This window comes from Anoplopoma fimbria, chromosome 19 (assembly GCF_027596085.1).
Source record: "Anoplopoma fimbria isolate UVic2021 breed Golden Eagle Sablefish chromosome 19, Afim_UVic_2022, whole genome shotgun sequence".
NCBI lineage: Eukaryota > Metazoa > Chordata > Actinopteri > Perciformes > Anoplopomatidae > Anoplopoma > Anoplopoma fimbria.
The window spans coordinates 2,452,408-2,472,479 of NC_072467.1; the positions used below are offsets into that span (position 1 = coordinate 2,452,408).

Below are 20,072 nucleotides of genomic sequence, written 5' to 3' on the forward strand. Positions count from 1 at the left end.
TAAAAAAAAACAAGGAATATCTTTCCATGTTTTGTCTTTGTACAAGTTATGAACAATGCCATTTGATTGAAAGAATCCTCTGTACACTTTGATCTTACAAATGAATAATGACTTATTTGGCACTGAACAGCGAAGAAGAGATAAGCCATTGATAGTTACAAGGAATGTTGAAATCCAACTAAATCCCCAATTAAACAAAGAGAGACAGGGCTTGATACGGGATCCTGTTACTGTATGACATTTAATTTCCATGCAATAGCTTTTCAAAAATTCTTGGATAGTAAGAGAACAAAGTTGGATGATGCTAGTACTATTAATTATTCTTCACAAGGCTTTCAGCTGCTGGCCTTATCTCAACTGACTGCTGGCGATGCAGGATGGATTGTTGACGTGATTGTTGACGTGAAAAGCTGAGTTTTGGAAAAATACATATTATTATATTCCTTTATTGATCCCCATGGGGGAAATTCAAGTGTTGCAGCAGCTCAACTACACAGATAATAGCTGTTTTCATTCGTATCACGCATAGTGGTGGAGCGCTGAAAGGAAAATGATGCTACTGTAAGTCTGCAGTCAGCTGTAGCACCTTCTGTGTAAAATGCCAAAAGTTGGGGTTTTATTCTAAACTGAGCAGTTTTGTCAATGGCAAAATAAAATTCTAGCAGGGTGAGAGACAAGATGACAGTGAGGAAAAATATTTGAAATTCAGCTTTAAAAGCTCCTTAAGTTGCTCAGGTTCAAGGTCATTCATGACCTTGAAAACAGGAGTTGTGAAGTCTCTCCTGCTCATGGAATATGATTAACAGTTTCCAAATGGATCAAGTGGTTGAACAAAATGGAAAATGCATTTGCATTACTGACCTTAACCAAAACCAAACAAGATTTTATAGAAACTACTTTCTTTGTTTTGAATGCCGGTATCCATTTCGAGAAATAAATTAAAAGAAATATGCTCTGGATTACGACACTTTGTTTACAAAAGTCACGCATCAATTAGATTTGTATTGGCAGTGCAGCTTCGAGGATTTGTTAGACTTTAAACGGCTGTGAGTGATTAATATAAGAGAGATTTATAGAAAGACAAATATATCATTCTGTTGCTCAATCAGTAGTTTGTGTATTGACATACCAAGACATGCAAAGTGTTCATAGCAAATCACTGCAATAATAGCTGGAATTACGGTAATTAATTAAGGAATTAATTAAGGTTTTCATCTTGGTGGTTAAACATGAGAAGATATAAAATATAAGCCCTTGTGCACTGAAAGCATCATCATCCCAGAACCATAAAAAAAATTCTAATTTTCTCTGATTGAGCCATTTCCAGCTGATGACAAATGTACATGAGCTCAGTGGGAAATCCGTCATTGTTTGTCCATCACCCAACGCCTGGAAAAAGGCATACATTTTATTCCACAAATAAACACATTGCAAATATACATAACACATTTTCAAAAGTAGACAAATGCTATGGATCTCTCTTTTTTTTTTGCATTTGAGAAACAAGCTGAATAGTTTACTGTTCATTTTACAATATCACTGAATTTTAAAGTTTCAAATTCGAAAATGTAAGTATTTCTTGGTCAGAGAAAGCAACACAACTTACAACATAATACCCTATTAACACTAATACTAATGTAAAATATAACAAATGGCATGATGGATCAAGGATATTTCATAGACCCTTGTCTTCAGTGTGATTTTGTGCAACACAGTAAATACAGAATTGATCTTGGACAAAGTACGCAATAACACATCAGCAACATGCTGCGAAGATACATTCAGTACATAGAACTGTATGCCATAACACCAGGCTGTCATGGTAAAAAACGATCATATTTGTAATGAAACAAAATCACAGCCTTTTATATTGCACACACAACATTACAGATGACATTTAAAGCCGTTTCCAGTCAATAAGCCATAATTAGCTGAGGACTTCGTTGCAAAAATCTCAAACATGTAATACAAATGTAAATGTTAATTAAATAAAAATGGTTTACACCACAGAGTTTATGATCAACTGATAATCTTAAATCACCTAAAGACATTTTTGTTTATGTGGTTTTCTTTGACAGAGCACGTCTTGAAATCCAACCTGTAAAACCAAGACGTGTTTGTTTGTTGAGTGTACAAGAGTGTGTGTGTGTGTGTGTGTGTGTGTGTGTGTGTGTGTGTGTGTGTGTGTGTGTGTGTGTGTGTGTGTGTGTGTGTGTGTGTGTGTGTGTGTGTGTGTGTGTCCTGGAGTGTGACTGGCTTTCAACCTGTTAATCAATGTTTTTATTTTAAAACCCACTGCCATCAAGTGTGGTGCAAGAATAAATGTGTGATAGGCATTTTCAGTTAATTAACAGTATCTTCAAGCAGATTTGTTCAACCTGAAATTAACTTTACCACGCAAGTATTTATGTAAGCTTCATGAAAATTAGATCGGCAGCGTGTCAGACATTCAGTGTGATGTTCAGCATCACCCTCAGCCTATCATGGTGATTATTGTAAATGCTCCATTCAATGCATCACTCTGCAGCGTTTTGTCAAAATCTGATCACTGGCGTCCAAGATGTGGGATGAACAAACCAAGTCAGAGCTATTATACACCAACGATTACATCAGTAAAACAAAAATGTAAAGATTCGTCTGACGTAAAAACATTTGGTTTTTTTTTATCATTGAACTACGGCTGTCATCTCTGGAGAAACGGCAAGTACAACGATTATTAAGAGCAGAGATTGTTTCCATTGAAAATCTTTTAAACCATTACATCTTGCTTACTTGGAGGATCGGCCTTGAACCATTCTTTGTGCTATTGTTTTCGTTTCCCTCCTCTATGTCTGTGTTGTTGCTATTTGAGGCAATCTGCTTACGAGATGAAAGGTGAGTCATGTGTACAAGGCAAGTGTTGTTTTCAAATTCAGGCCGTGTGTTTGATGTCTGACGGCATCTCTTAAGACCCTGGTGAAGATGAACGGTGAACAGACCATAAGTGATGGGGTCCAGACAGGCGTTGAAGAGGCCAAAGATAAACAGCATATGTGTCAGTGAATGAGAGACCGTTTCCTCCATTTTTTCAGGGTATAACCAATACCACAGACCTAGCAGGTAGTACGGGGTCCAGCAGACGATGAATGACGTCACGATGACGATGCTCATCTTAAGAGTCCTCATTCGAGCTTTTGGGATGTTGTTGTGGGAGCGGCGGAGATGAACATCTTTTGACAGCACTGGAAGAGATAAAACACCATCCTTGTCACACACAACTCCTCGAGTCTCAGCAAACATATTTTGACTGCAGATTTTGAAGCTAAATGTGACACATACAGTTACCCCGAGCCATGCGGCTGGATATCTCAATGAGGATTCGCGTGTAGCAGAAGATCATTATAACCAAAGGGAGGAGGAAGAGGCACACAAAAGTGAACATGTTGTAAAGGGTCTCCTGCCATCGCTGGACAAAACTGCCGTGGGTGGTGCACTGGGTGAAGTTCTCCGGGACTGTGATGGTCACATTGTGAAATATAAACATCTGCATTAAAGACAAGAAGAGTTTTTCTTAGTCATAAGTCTAAATAAGTGGCTCAAGTCATAGTCAAACAGACAGAATGAAGGACACGAGGAGAGAAGAGGCTTAGAACCACAACTGTCTGGAAGTTTGAAGAGTCTATGGAAGTAGCAATTCTGTAATATTAATATATTGAATGAGTATCATACAGTAGATTTGGAAAACTGTATGTGGAACAGGAATAATAGCACTATAAGTTTCCTAAAAATACAATTCTAGATCCAACTTTTTTTCTTTTTTTCTTTTCCAACTTGGACGATTTTGAAAAATATCCTAATATTTCTTGTATACAGCTTCAAAGTCATGGTTATGGTATCGACCCTGTGACTGTAAAGGACGGACAGGCATACCTTCAAGGACTACTTAGAGATTTAGGGCATTTATAGCTGATTGTGATTGCTGCCTCACTTCCAATCACTTATTTCAATTATGGACGCATTTAACTGTTTCATGTGGGTTTTTCTATCAACAAATTCGATGACGCCCTGATGTCATTGTAGACCCGTAATCAGTATAATTACAGTAGCAATCATCAGGTGGGCTTTTCTTTAAAAGAGTTACTCAATTATACCTTCAGATCATAGGGCAGTGGACAGGACATCATCAATACTGCAAACGTGTCCTCATGAGGAAATTCCTCCGCCCAATGTCAAAGAAGCTTAGGAGGTGGAAGGGGTCGTCGAATATGTACAGGGTTGGTGGTTAAATCCCGTTCCTACGTTTATATGTCGATGCATCCTTGAGCAAGACAATTAACCCTAAATGCTGTTAATATTAGAGTATAATAATAAAGGTCCGCGCCTTGCCTATGCTTCACCACTATCGATTTGTTCACATGGGTAAACGCAATATGAATGCAGTCCGTTTACTGCTGTAACTCTGTCCTTAGCTGATCCACAATTAAATATAAATTAAATAATAATAAAAATAATAAAAATAAAATAAGTCCTTTCATAAAAATCTGAGTGGGAACAGAGTCTCAGTAGCTCAAGATACTAGACATAGTTTGATAGCGATTTTCATTATGATTATGTCAATAAGAGTTGAATATGTCCTTGACATTTTGAAATTATATGAATGAATTGGTCTGGTATGTCTAATAGACTGATGAAGGTGCTAACGTCAGGAAAAAGACCTATACTTCATATATTTCATTGGATTAAAAGAGCCTTAAGCTGTGTGTCTGAGACAAAAAAAAAACTACATTTATCTTGTTGGAAAGATGATCCGTTGAGACTTCTAGGCTCCTGAAACACCGTATTCACTGTGGCTTATGTACACCTTCGGTCCTCTGTTAAAGTACAGGCCAGTAATTGCAATTATTGCGGATAACTGAAGCAACTCCAGAGGGAAAAGAACAGTACTTGGTTTCCTCTAAAGCACTTACATTAATTTGATGACCAATTATGTTCTCATAAGAAAAATGTTAAAAACACATCAGAACAATGTTTGGCCTCCCATGAGTTCCTGTGCTTCACTGTTCAGGAAAACACAATATGGGAAAAAAAGAAATTGAATCTGTGAACACAAAAACAAGCAAAAGAGAACATGCAATATGTGCAAACTGTTTTCATCTATGCATATTTTACTTCTTATATTTTTCAGGTTGATGATGGTTATGTTAGGGTCTAAAGGTTTGATCAGTTTTATGATGCTTTTTTCATAAAGAGACATGATATAATTTAAACTGAGAGCTGTCTACGCTGTGGTGCAAGTCTCAAAGCAAAGACATAAGTTGAATTTTTAGAAAGCCTCGCAGCCTCTCAGCTGAGAACATAGAGAATATCAGCAGTATAGCTCCTGGCTTTTTCTTTTCATTAAGAGATTTAGTGCAGTTTGTTTGACGCCCTCAGATATGAAACTGAAGATGAATGCACTGCAAAGACTGAGCTGTACAACAGCTGAGCCACTGTCACTCAGGAACAGCCCATGTGCCAAGGCTTAGTCTGCATTATTAGCAAGACAACCCTGTTTTTCCTCCAGCAGACTGTGTATGTCAGTATATGGATCTTTGAATGATCGCAATATACTTCATTTTTTCAGAATGAAGCTTTGTGAGGATATTCAAAAGCTTAAGACAGACAGTAGCTCCAGTCCAGAAACTTTTTTCTTTCTTTCAAAATAAGATGAAATACATTCATCTGTTTCTAGATTATAACAGCAATGTCTCAGGATATAGTTTTGAAAGCTGTAAATAAACCTGCGTGAGTGATGTATGTTTTTTCCTGTCTGACCCACTGTCACTCACTGTCAGTCAGTACAAAATCATGGTGTTTAGCCAACCTATGCTACAACTCAAAGAACTCTATTTTTTCATTCTAGTGAAGAAGAAAAACAGCAAATATGTCCTGCTGAATCTGGACAAATCAGTATAAACTGATATTTAAAACATGCAGAACATTAATATTCGATTGAGCGATGTATCCAAATTAACATTGGTTTAAATATTTAATTCAGGACTTATATCATATATTGTAGCTTTAATGAAATGTTATAAAAAGCTCATACTGATTTCTTAAAGCTACATAAAGGTGAAATAATGCATATTACTGTAAGAGGTTAAAGAATATGTTTTTTTCATGTATGTTCACATTAAATTACCAACATATAACATGCGTCATAAACATGAATGAAGTTTATATTGCTGCAGTTTGTATCTGGCGCTTCAGAGCTACAGTAGATCTCACATGCTACAGCAGTTTCAGATGGGGCAAGTAAATAAACAGTATCCAGTGTAACAATATCAATATCTATCCCAATTAAGACATTTGAGAACAAGTTTACCCCCTGCTTACAGATATAGTGTTTTACCCTACAGTGATTTAGTGACAGTCTATGAATAACAGACACAGATATGTGAACACTGTAATAATATGACTAGATATAAACCAGACAGATGGTTTGCTCATCATGTATTCAGAACAAATTTATAATTTGGCTGATTATTGCATATTATATACTAAAAATGATAATATGAAGAATTTAAAGATCTCACACAAAGTCTGACAGCATTTGGATGATCACAAGTAGAAGCTGAACATCAATCATCCCTGATGTATTTAACACACGGATTATGAGCTCAAATCACATTAGCAGCTGTCATACAGAATCCATAAAAACAAGCGTCATGTTCAAACCTTAAAATAGATGTTTCTAAATACTATCTGTATACGGTAAATACTGATGCTATCATATCTGTCATATATATGTATATACATTTATTCAACCTTCAGTTATACACAATCAAAATTTAAATCAGTGAGACAAAACCTAGGATATCACTCTGAAAGTATTTATTTACACAAGACAATAAGAAATGCGCATGAATATTGGGAAAAACACTGATGTGCTCTGGTTGTAGGAATCGGTACTGAGTACTGTACTGACAACCAATCGATTTATTAAAAACCAGCAAACCTGAAAGTAGTCAAAACAATTATGCTGAAATAATTACTTTAGCTAGTGGGTTGGGTTTGACATACGTCAAAAGTTACAAGTGTATAAATAAGAAAACAAGCTCTCAGAAGCCGGCGTGGAGTCACTGCCTTGTCTTTTTGATTTTGAAGTTTTACACTAAAAAAATATTGAAAAACAGTACAAACTTAAAAGATGTCCGCCAGATGTGTGCAACAACCGCTGCTGTGTTGTGTGATTGAATGAATACAACCAGTGGGGCGGCTGTGGCGTAGTGGAGAGCAAGGTAGTTCTCCATTCAGAGGATCGGTGGTTCAATACCCGACTTCGGCAGTCGATGTGTCCTTGGGCAAGACACTTAACCCCAAGTTGCTCCCGAAGGCTTGCCATCGGTGTGGACTGGATGTTGCATGAATGTTAGTTAGAGTCTGATGGTGGCACCTTGATGGTAGCCTGTCATCAGTGTGTGAATGGGTGAATGATATGTAATATACTACTGACTGTAAGTCGCTTTGGATAAAAGCGTCTGCTAAATGACTGTAATGTAATGTAATGTAACCAGAGTTGTAAAGCGTTTCTAAAAACAGACTTCATTCAAGCTCAAAATCATTCGGCGTTGTAACTTATGCAAACTATGAGCACGAAGTCGTCATATAATAATAATAATAAAGCCTTTATTAGTCCCACAATGGGGAAATTCGGTTCTCTGCATTTGACCCATCCCAGAGGAGCAGTGGGCTGCAATGAAGCGCCCAGGGAGCAATTTTGGGGTTAGGTGTCTCGCTCAAGGACACCTCGACATGTTGCCTGTAGAGGGGTTCGAACCACCGACCTTGTGGTTGCGGGTCAAGCGCTCTACCTCATGTGCCACAGCCTCCCCATATATAATACGTAAGATTGTGCCAAAACACATAAACTCACCAAGTTATCTGGTGACTAATCAGTGGCTGAGAGGCAGAGATGTACCGTATTTTCCGCACTATAAGGCGCACTGAAAAGCCTTTTACTTTTCTCAAAAAACGACAGTGCGCCTTATAATCCGGAGCGCTTTATATATGGATTAATTCTGGTTGTGCTTACTGACCTCGAAGCGGTTTTGTGTGGTACTCTGTCAACATGTTTTAGTAGACTTAGTAAACTACAAAGAAACCGCAGCAGCATCACGGCCACCGTAGTCAGGAGCGTCGCGGAGTAATACACACTGTGCTTCACCATCACATTACAGTGTGTGTGTATAAGGTTCACCATCATATTACAGTGTGTGTGTATAAGGTTCACCATCATATTACAGTGTGTGTGGATAAGGTTCACCATCATATCATATTACAGTGTGTGTGGATAAGGTTCACCATCATATTACAGTGTGTGTGGATAAGGTTCACCATCATATTACAGTGTGTGTGTATAAGGTTCACCATCATATTACAGTGTGTGTGTATAAGGACCAACATGGCTCCTGTCAAGAGACACGCTTACATTACGCGGACTGAACACTCAAGGCTGTCAGTCACGCAGTAGAACATGGGAATAGAGCAGCTGCGAGAGAATGTGTTTTATATGTATGAACAAATGTCTCAATAAAGTTATTGAATTAAATAAAGATAATGAAACATTAAATAAAGAAAATAAAACATTAAATAAAGTGAATGAAACATTAAATAAAGAAAATAAAACATTAAATAAAGAGAATAAACATTAAATAAAGAAAATAAAACATTAAATAAAGAAATAAAACATTAAATAAAGAGAATAAACATTAAATAAAAGAATAAAACATTAAATAAAGAGAATAAAACATTAAATAAAGAGAATAAACATTAAATAAAGAAAATAAAACATTAAATAAAGAAACTAAAACATTAAATAAAGATAATAAAACATTAAATAAAGATAATAAAACATTAAATAAAGAGAATAAAACATTAAATAAAGAGAATAAAACATTAAATAAAGAGAATGTAAAGATAATGAAACATTAAATAAAGAAAATAAAACATTAAATAAAGAGAATAAAACATTAAATAAAGAGAATGAAACATTAAATAAAGAAAATAAAACATTAAATAAAGATAATGAAAAATTATCTTTATTTGCGTGACTGACAAGGCTGTCAGTCACGCAGTAGAACATGGGAATAGAGCAGCTGCGAGAGAATTCAACGTTAATGAATCAATGGTAGGAAGTGGAGGAAGTTTGACTGACTGACTGTTTTGTTTCGCTTAATGCGCCTTATAGTCCGGTGCGCCTTATATATGAAAAAAGATCGAAAATAGACCATTCATTGACAGTGCGCCTTATAATCCAGTGCGCCCTATAGTGCGGAAAATACGGTAGTTAATTTAACTTTGAGTCAAACACACTGTCCAAACAAACAATAAAAGTGAGCCTCAGAGCAGCGGCTGAGGGGTAATCAGCAGCGTGTGTTGTTTCGTTAGCTGTTAGCTTTCAGCCAAACACACTATCCAAAACAATTAGAGTGTGAAACTGTTTCCCCCACGTTGGCTCTGGCCGCAGAGTAGCGTACCTGTTAAGAGTGGTGAGTGAGGAGCAAGCAGACAGTTAATGGCTGTACAAAACAAGCAATAAAAGGTGTTTTGAGGAAGTGTGAATCACCGCAACCACGAGAGGTTCTTGAGTATTCAGCCATTACTCCCCAACAAAAACAATATGCAATTTACTGTTATGCACACTCACTTGTGGACGCACAGACTCACACAGTCACACACACAACCTCTCCCTTAGGCTTACGTTTGAGAAGAAAGCTTATAGGCGTTTCATCTCTACCCCCCTACATCTCTGTGTGAGCTTCTCCAGAATCAAAGAAATCCTTAAATAACTGAATACCTTTCTGTTAAAAAACATTTCACTTCAACTTTCAAATGTATTACTATGCTGCCCAATTTAGATTCCTTGCACAGTTGTTTGATAATCGTCCCCCTTCATGCTTTAACATTTTGAAATGGTAGAGATGAAGGAAGAGACATCAACAGATTTTCTGTATAAATGGGATAAAAGGTAAATTCAAACTGCAACAGATAACCCCCTTATCATTCAGTCAGTTCAAATTTGGCATAAACTGCATGAACTGATTAGACAAAAGGGATCCCTCTCCTCTAAAACCCCTTTATGGAAAAAAATAGACAGTTATCTGCAATTACGTGACTTCATAAGAGTTAACCATGAAGGTCGTTGGAGTTTACCTCCCAAGACACTCGTGGAAAAATTGTGTCATGCCGACCAACCAAAGTTAAAAACAATCTCTAGAGTGTATGAAGCTCTCATGTCCACTTTATTAATACCTGATCTTGATAGATCCAGAATTAGATGGGAGAATGACCTGGTAATAACTTGATGGGGAACTATGGGGTGAATTGTGCAGAAATGGTGCTACATCTATTTTAAATTCTAGATATAGACTGATACAATTTAACTTTCTTCATCAGCTTTATATCACTCCTTATAAATTACGCAAATACAACTCCCATATTTCACCCCTTTGTTTTAGATGCGGTCTAGAAGAGGGAACTTTTTTACACTCCACTTGGCAGTGCCCTAAACTAAAGAGATTTTGACAGGGAGTATGCGACACCCTATCCAGTATTCATGGTGTTGAGTTTCTATTGGACCCGGAGATTTGTTTATTGGGTAACTTTTCCAAATCCTACATCAAAAATAGCCATGCGATAAAACTCACAGAGATCTTGCTGGCCATTGCTAAAAAATGTATTGCCTTAAAATGGAAATAATTTGTCCCTGTCTCAATTGGAATGTGGCTCTCTGAAATTAATAGTTGTATACCTTTAGAGAAAATAACTTATTGGTTAAGAAATAAGAGTAAAACATTTTACAAGATATGGCAACCCTTTCTGGATTATATGGGAAATTTCCCATCACACCAAATAGATAGCGTCTTTTGTTAATCTTGTATTGGGGTTGTGATTGAATACTTGATCCTTGGTACGAGATGCTGCCCTGTGTCCCTCAATGTTTGTTTAGTTATATCATTTTATGTGTTGTTGGGTTTTTTTACCTCAAGTTTGAGTTGTTTGTTGTCTTGTTGGCTTTGTACTGTAATGTATTATTTAATGTCTACGTGTCACATGTCAATGTGTTTGTCCTTGAAAAAGCAAAATAAAATATATAATAAACACAACAACATTTCAATACATTACCATTGCAGTGTGAGGAGCTAGAGAACCTTGTTCAGTTGTATTGCTTGTTTCACACTGCCTCCCAGGGGCAGAATGTCTTGGAGATAATGTTCAATGCTTGAGGATCACCAGGTGTCATGTCAGAGGGGGATTCACTGAAGAAGCAATACTTCATCGGTGTGCCTAGCGAGTAGCGACACTTGAGACACAGGTGCAAAGCTCGTAGTAGAGGTGGCTTTTATATAAGACTTCACATTCAATTTATTTATAGTTTAAAACTCAACTGTCTGAGAAAGCCACCTATAAAACAAACCCTGCTTAATTTTCATTCGCAAACAGTAATGTATTTTTTTTTTTATTATTCAATTTGCAAAAGGAGATTTCATCCTGTGACCTTCCGTGGTAGAGAAAATGGGAGGTATGTGGCGAAGTAAAGAGATATGTGATATGTCCAATATGCAGTCCAGTGCTCAAACAGCCTCAGTATTACACCTAGTGGTAAAACATTTAAATATCAGCTGTGCGACCCTGAGATCGAAATCAGGCATCTTGGTACTTTACATGTACATCAAAGTGTCTACTCTCTCATCCTTCCCTGTTATGCATCACAGTCCTGTCAAATAAAACACTAAAAAGGATAATTGTGAGGGATTGTGTTGCTGAGGGCTGGTTGCTACTGGTTACCGGTAAGAAGATGAGCTTTGGACCAGAAAGTCCAGATCGAAGTCACTTCGCAGTGTTTCTACTGTTTATACTATGTGAGCAATAATGTTATTTTTCAGTCTAAGAATTGCAAAATTCCTTTTTTGCTGAGATATGTCAGTTTTTAATTAAGATTGTGGTAATTGGCTTAACCACTATCTTTCCCTTATCTCAATCATACTGTAGTTGCCATATAAAGATATTGTGGGAAACAATTATTGTTGTCATTAAACATAAAAATGTTGTCATTAAACATCAAATCTTTTTCAAAATATCAACATGATGTCTCGCTATTGGGTTGTTTTTCTTTTAAAACAGCAAATTCTGAACACTATCTTGGAACAAATAAGCAGTAGAGAAGCCAGCTTAATGATGGTACAGTACACCATTTGTTTTTACTTAATTGCTGGAGCTATGATGGCTATTATTGCTGTAACTCAGCTGATAAAAGTGTTGCATCAGAAAATATTAGGGTCCTTGTTCATCAATTAGCCAATAATGCAAAAGTCTTCCCTTTGCATCCATCAAAGGCTGTGTGTTTTATTTTGTTCTGATTGTTGTCTGATGGTAGTCTTTGGACGGAAACACTGCAGGTGTGGAGGGTTATGTTCCCATTTTGATTTTCAAAGGCTTGAAAAGATAACTCTTTGCCTTCCGAAGAACCTTTGCAGAAGCTTCGAAGCAGAGAGGGTTATCTCAGAGGTCCTATGTTCTTGGAAGCTTGAGCGTTATATCATTAAATATTGACACTTATTAGATTACACTTGAGGCTTCAAACTACTGTGGTGTAAACATTGCGTAATAATCAGTCGTACATTCAGTCTCATATGTTTTTGCCATTACTGATTACACTGATTATCACTAGGCTCTATTTGGAAAAAAAGGAGGCTACAGGTACAACACCAGGATAGAGAGGACACTTGTTTAATCCTATCAATATCTGCAGCCACCATGTCTGCTGCTTCACTGAGAAAAGTCTTTCAATGCACAGCAGCAGGAGCCACAAAGACTGGACTGTGTAGTCCTTCCTGAATCTATAAAAAAAAAAAGGGGATGCTTGTGCCAATTGTCTTTCCTGTCACCTCTCTGAGGCTATTCATTTTTACACTCTCAGGAGCTAAATTCAGAATGTGTCAGATTAACGTCAAAAAAATCTGAATCTGAGTCTGAATCAGGCCACATCACATGTAGGTTGGCTGTAGTGTCATAACATCTGCAGCATTACTTGTTAATGTTTCACAGCAATAATGATGACGCCTGCAAAACATGTGATGCTGATGTAGTTGTAATTCACTTTCAGTGACAGATGGTAAGATGCAGTTATTCAACACCACAAAGCTTTAGAAAAAATTACCAAAAAGAGATGCCTGCAGTGTATGATTTGTCTTGGCAATTCAAGAAAAAAGGGGTTTTAGAAAATCAGTGGATTTGTCAGCTGGTTCTAACTTAGTGTTGCAATGAAATTGAGACATGTCTCCATCCACTCATTAAAAAATGAAAAATAGGCCCTTGAGTCTTCAAAAATGCATGAGCCTGTCATTTGCATTACAATAAAAGGGTGCAGTAATGCGGTGAAAAAGTCCACATCAGAGGTGTAATAGTCAGATCTTCTTTTCCTTCTCGCCCCATTGTGGTCCAGTCGCAACAGATGAGGTTGAGGAAATAAAGATGACCTCCCACCCGAGGAGGTACTTAATAAGCATTCATGATATTTGCAAACCTCTTGAGAGCCTATCGGGTCAAGGATCTCTTCAAAACATGCTACACCTGATTTGGTTTCCAATTTGATTCAAGCAAGCTGCTGCCTCATTTGTGTTCCGCAGGTTAAACCACTTCAAGGACTGTTGTGAGTTTCTCATACATTGTTCAGCAGCCAGTGACCAGGACCATGTGCTTGGGCAAATCATACCCATATCACTGTTAAGTATTGTGAAGTTCCCACACCTTTTAATTAACAATATTTAATTTAATGAGCACAACAACATGTGGAACCAAAGTGCAAATGTTTTGCTGTACAAAGTAGATGAATATCGTAATAGATTGAGTGAACTAGCTTTACTGCTTTACTGCAGTTACAAAAGATTGATTGATTACCTAATGTTGTTTTTATCATGTTTCCTGCAGACCTAACCAATTAGCTAATTAACCGTAACCTCTCTTTTCAGCCTAAATAAACAAGATTGATTCACTAGAGGAAAGCACACTGGCAGTGTTTTCGGGTGCTCTTTGAACAAGGTTTCATTCTCCTTCAAATTACACTATGATGGGAGAGGTGCACAACCAGCAGCTCTCATGTGGCCAAGAAGCTTCATTTGAGTGTATATAGAGTGTGTGTATACAGGGAAGTACTGGATGAGTGGCAGAGCAAAATAAATGTGGTTTCTCCTACCTGAGGGAGCGAGAGGATTACACTCATCGTCCAGGCCACAGTCAACATGATCTTGCTTTTCCTCTTGGCCTCACTGATGCCCAGAGGATTGAGAATGGCAGACTGTCTATCCAAACTAATGACCACAGTCACAAAAGCGCAGGAGTACATCGCCACCAGTTTCATGAACATCAGCAGCCTGCAGGCGACATCTCCCGCCTGCCACTGCACCGTGATGTTCCACACCGCGTCCATGGGCATCACGATGAAAGTCACCAGCAGGTCCGCCACGGTCAGGTTCATTATGAGGATCCGGACGTGAGACTTGCGCTTGCCGCCGTTGCCGGCAGCATACAGCACAACCAAGTTGCACACAGCTGAAACTGCGCACAGGCTGAAGGTGATGATGACTCTGACTTTGGCCGCTGTGGAGAAAGTGGGCAGCTGGAGCGCGTCTCCATCCGCGCTCTTGTTGCAGGCTAAAGCGGCTCCCTGGCAGCTGCCATTCACTGTTTGGTCCGTCAGCTGGTGGAACATAATGAACTGACTGGAGGCAGAAATAAAAGGCAATGATCCCGGCTTCTCCTATGCGGTGTCTGTCTTCTCCATCTGCACCTCAAACTGGAGCCTCATCAGTGAAACTGAGAAAAGAGAGCATCTATAAGTCTGATTTTTTTTATACATTCCGCAAGGTGCAGGTGCTGTTCGTGAGTGGCACCTGTATTCATGGCTATACATCGTTTGTACAGTTCTGTATGAGAAGGCACACATGCAGCTTTACGCACAACAACTACAAAAACAACACCACGTTATTTAGCTGATATGATATTCAGAAGAATGCAAAGTGATGACACAGACAGTGACAGTCATGACACTAACCATAAATCAATTTAGAATAGGAAAGAAAAAGGAGTTATCAGAAAAATACATAACTAAACAGCTAGGGGGGGAAAAAACAGCAATTTGCAGTACTTTTAACCCCCCTTCTCTTTTGATCTCTTTCTCTCGGTTTCACATCCATCGCTTCCATTCATTAAAGGTAGGCAGTCATACCTGCCTCGTGCGGAGGGACAAAAAGAGAAAAAAAATCCCAGGTAGATATAAATAGCTTACCTGCAAATAGTAGGATCGGAGCTGAGAGAGCTGGGACCTGTGTGACCGTGTTTCTGCCGCAGACACTGCAGCTGTTGCTCCTTCATTCCTCCGCTGTGACGCTCCTCTCTTCTCACATTAGCGATGGTGGGGGGCAACGTTCTGAGTAGGTACCAGTAAACACATCAGCAACGTATGTGGAGTGAACCTTAACTAGTAACTTATAATAAAAGTAAAATAGTTGTTGTTTTTTTCTCTGTCTGTAAATATAATATTTCAGTTATTGTTGTTTTTTCTACTGTTTTTTTTTTTTAAATTTTTTTTTTTATTTATTTATTTATTTTTATTTATTTATTATTATTTTTTTATTTTATTTTAATACTTTTTTATTTTATTTTTATTTTTATTTTTATTTTTATTTTTATTTTTATTTTTATTTTTATTTTCATTTTTTATTTTTATTTTTAGCTTGTCTTCTTCTACTATGTCTCTTGTGTGCACTTTAACTCTATGCTGTTGTAAGTCTGCAAATTTCCCCGCTGCGGGACTAATAAAGGATTATCTTATCTTATCTTATCTTATCTTATCTTATCTAATAATTATCATCATCTTCGTTGAGAATGGAGTGAGAAACGAATAAGGAACGACTTGATAATTGACAAATCAATAATAATAATAATAATAAAAGTTCACTAAAAAATCCTAATTGAGGACTAGTATGATAAATTACTAGACAACTGACTAGGATTAATGAATCATAACGTAATGATTAGTTCATAATATTCTCTGTGAATCGATCATATTGACCACTTTCTTCATTTGTTATTAACTCTGAACCAGCTGCTAAGCGACACAAAACTAGTAAGGACTCGTAAATGACTTAAACAGTTACTGTTGTTGTGCCCTCCAAGTAATACACAAGAAGTCCTTAATTACTTAATATTTATCTTTACAATTTGTTCCTTAAAAAAACAGAGAAGGCAATATTCTTGACAAGCGATTCATTCAGTACACATTTACATTTATATTCACATCACTGAAAATGATGAAGCAGATATCAGGAATGCTAATGGTAAATGCAGTCCTTTACATTTTTCCTATTTTGTTGCATTACAACCTAGAATTAAAACTGAGTTTTATGTGAATGTCCTGTCATGGACCGACACAAAATCGTCAAAATTGGTGAAGTGAAATGAGTTAAAAAAGGGTTATCTTTGGTCTTTTGCCTCTCGATGTCCAACTTGCCTGGTCTATGAATATTGCTTCTGTCTTTGCAGGGTTGTTATGGTGCCATATTTCGGATTGCTCCTTAGATTGTGTGACAAATCATGTGGCACTTAAATTGCACACAGGTCGACTTTATTGTATCTATTTATTTATCAGAACTTTATTTAGGGGCTTCATAGCAAAGGGGGGAAATACATAGGCAAACACTATTTCTTAATTTTGCTTCACCAATTTTCACTTTTTTGTGTAGGTCCATTACATACAAACCAAATAAAAACCTGTTTCATTTCCAGGTTGTAACACAACAAAATAGGAAAAAGCCAACGGAGGTGAATACTTTTTAAGGGCACTGTGGCCTGTGACCACTTCACTCACCGTTTCCTGTTGGACACAGTGTGGAGGCTAAATAAGTAATCAATAATTTCAACTTGTCCATCTGGTAGCCCTGAAAAATAATAAATAGGTTTAGGTTGCGTTTTAAGCATCAGAACCAGAGACTGTCAAAAGACTGATATGAGCAAAGAGATGCACTCTGCTGTAAGGATGCACTCTCCCCAGGTTCAGGCTCAGGTTGAAGATGTGCTCCACTATCCCACACAGCTGGTCTGCCCAGGAATTGAGGGGCCTTGAAGTGATCTTCTTCAGTTCTTTTCTCACCTGGTATGTTGTGAAGGACAAGTTGGCGGGTGGGGGCCGTGTGCTGGAGGTTTGCTGAAGGGGGAGTGGGACGCTGGAGAGGAAGTGCAGTGTATGAGGAGGGTGGAAGGGAGCTGATTGTTGTGGGCAGTGGGTGGAGGAGGTGGGGCAATCTACAGGGGGTGCAGACGATGGGGGTTGCAGCAGCAGGGAGGTCTGGATAGGGGGAGAGCTCATTTAAGAAAGTATAGGTATCATTGGCATTAAAATAGTAACAAAATTACTTGGTATCTTATTGACTTGAAAAAGTTTGGTATAGCCCATTCCTACTCAGCTGGATCTGTTTGGACTGGGTTGGTCCTGTCAGTTAAAATAGGTTACCACAAATTCGTTCGAAATTACTTTAAAACAAGGGCAACATGGTGTAGTATTCCAGGCATTGTAGGTATTGTGAGGTTCTTATATGGTGTTTTTATCAAATCTTAGCAGTGTTCCCAGAAATAAGACTTTAATATTGATCCCGACTTCTTTGCAGATTTTTACCTGGATCACATTTATGTGGCAATATGAAGATAAAAGGGGCGACAATTATGATTACAGATTGTGAGAAATTCTTTTTTCAAATGAAATGTTAAATCTAACAATATTTAGCATTACAAATAAGAGGCCAGTGTTAAAAGGGGATGAAGTAGTGAATGTCATTGGCCGTAATTGTCACAGCCTCTAGCACACCCACTCATAATGCATGATAATATATTCTTTCTGTTCCTACCCCGTGCCCAAGTGCGCCCCATCTGCGCCCGGCGAGCCTGGCCACGAACTCGCCAAAAGTGCATTTGGAGGGAGCTCAACAACAGGAGAAAACCTCTAATAATAATTAAAACACATATGTTATTTGTTTGGAACAGCCTGAAGTAACCTTTTGTTTTCCATTCTGTTTTTCAGCCCTTTAATTGGATCATTTAATGACGCCAACACAGGGATAATAAGAAATACTTTTATTTTGTGGATTAGAGAAATATAAGCCTCTAGCAGGCGTTGACATTGAGGATTTTCTTATTTGTGTTGCCCTCAATCTGGAGGGGAAAAAGTCTGTTTTCTTTATACAGGACAATAAATGATGAGAAAATGCAATGCATGTTACATTAAAATGCATGCAAACATTCATAAAGAGAGTAAGGGATCCACAACCAAACAATTAACTACACACATACACAGAAACACACATACACACACTGTAACAAATCAAAAGCCTGATAAAAGAAAAGTTTTCAGTTTGTGTTTGAAAGTCGACACAGTAGTTACAGATCTCTGGTCGTCTCAGGTCAGGTAGTTGTTTTCCAGAGAACACGGCCAAAGTAACTAAGAACGTGGAAAAAAGAAAGAAAGACACAAATTGTGGATTAGGTGTACCTGAACACTGAATAGCTATCCACTCAAGGATGCACTATTGTAAGACTGATATGAAATAACTACGATATTAATAAGGATATTCACCAACATCAGTATATATCACAATATGCAAAAAATATGCTAGAAATCTCAAGCTGACTTGTGGGGAGTCCAGTTTTACATCTAGATGTGCATATTGCTTTTTTTAACAATTTTTATAATGCAATGGATTAAACGACTTCGGAAAAGTTTCGCTCGTAGTGCTGAACCCACATAGAATTGCAGCAGAAATCTGCAGCACCCCTCTTCTTTGCAGAGCATTTTGGCGTTTTTCAGCTCACTGTTTTGGTTGTCCAATTTGACTGATTTCATTCACTCTCACTACTTTCATTGTTGCCGTGGTTTGGAGGGCAGGTGGCAGGAAAAGGACCCAGATGCAGATACAGACGCAGGCTTACAGGTGCAGTTAAATTAATTATCAAACAAAAGGCTTGCAAACTGAGAGTCTAAGAGGCATGCAGGTAATAGCACACAGGTAACAAACAAACAAAAGTCTGCATCTGCTGGATGTGTAAATAAGGAACTGTTTGCCAATCTTAAAAGATGATAATGTTGATGTACAGTTTGTTTCTGCTCCCTCAAGTGTTCAAAAAATCTGTTATTGCAGGTTTAACCAAATTACCACAAATAGAGGGTCAATTGGGCCCTTTGTTTACATGAGAACAAACTCTTGTGTTAAATAAAGACTTCCATTTTGTTTTTGATTTGATCAACATCAATTATTTGGATGACCTAACATGAATAATGATAATGGTGAAAGCTCATCGTATCAATACGATTATTTTGAAAGTTGATGAATGAAAAGAAGAAAGGTCCCAGTCTGCTCATCCTTTGACGCATTCAGTAAGTAGGCCATGAATCAAGAGCCACCACAGCTTCTAGATCCATAGTGTCAATGAGTGTCATATGGTGTAAACAGTACTCTGCAAACACCCTCATAACAATTAAAATGTAGAATAACATTTTGAGCAAACAAGATTTATTTTACAGCGTTTATTTCAAAGCTGATACATTGCTATAAAAAAAACACTCCAATAATTGAATACAAAAAGTGGTGCATTTTTTCTGAAATCCTTTTATCTAATCTTTTCTGTATCAAGGTTATAAGATGGAGTAGTCAGCCTTGGACCAGCAGTCCACCGCTGCAATAGCAGAGGGATGTCAAGCCGTCCTCTATGACCGTATTCTACAGGAATATTATTTTGTGGGAAAACAATCAGCAAATTTGCCACTGTTGTGCAATAATTGATGCAGGTTACCAGTTTAATCATATAAAAGTGGCTTATTCCCCGGGCGCTTCATTGCAGCCCACTGCTCCTCCGGGATGGGTTAAATGCAGAGAAATAATTTCCCCATTGTGGGACTAATAAAGGATTGATTATTATTATTATTATTATTATTATTATTATTATTAATTGGTTTCTGTCATTTGTCTCCCTGGATTAGTTTTGTTGGTGAATGGACCTCTCTC

The 20,072-nt window shown here is 37.7% G+C and overlaps 1 protein-coding gene across 1 annotated transcript; it reads right to left on the reverse strand.

The window, feature by feature from the left end:
- Positions 1-2,757: 2,757 nt before the first annotated feature.
- On the reverse strand, positions 2,758-17,943 carry gnrhr4 (gonadotropin releasing hormone receptor 4). The gene is made up of 6 exons (XM_054619501.1): positions 17,922-17,943; positions 17,061-17,322; positions 15,308-15,448; positions 14,216-14,741; positions 3,319-3,523; positions 2,758-3,221 (listed from the first exon to the last, which is right to left on the reverse strand). The coding sequence occupies exons 1-6, from the start codon at positions 17,941-17,943 to the stop codon at positions 2,758-2,760; spliced, it is 1,620 nt and encodes a 539-aa protein (XP_054475476.1).
- Between the last annotated feature and the right edge of the window lie 2,129 nt (positions 17,944-20,072).

Excerpts from the sequence above, each read along its gene's own strand:
- gnrhr4 (XM_054619501.1), bottom strand. The coding sequence starts at position 17,943 with ATGGGGCGCACTTGGGCACGGG. Across the intron at positions 15,449-17,060 it reads AGCCTGAACCTGGGGAGAGT|AACGTTGCCCCCCACCATCG; the intron begins GCATCCTTACAG and ends GTACCTACTCAG. Across the intron at positions 14,742-15,307 it reads TCCGATCCTACTATTTGCAG|TCAGTTCATTATGTTCCACC; the intron begins GTAAGCTATTTA and ends TTCTGCCTCCAG.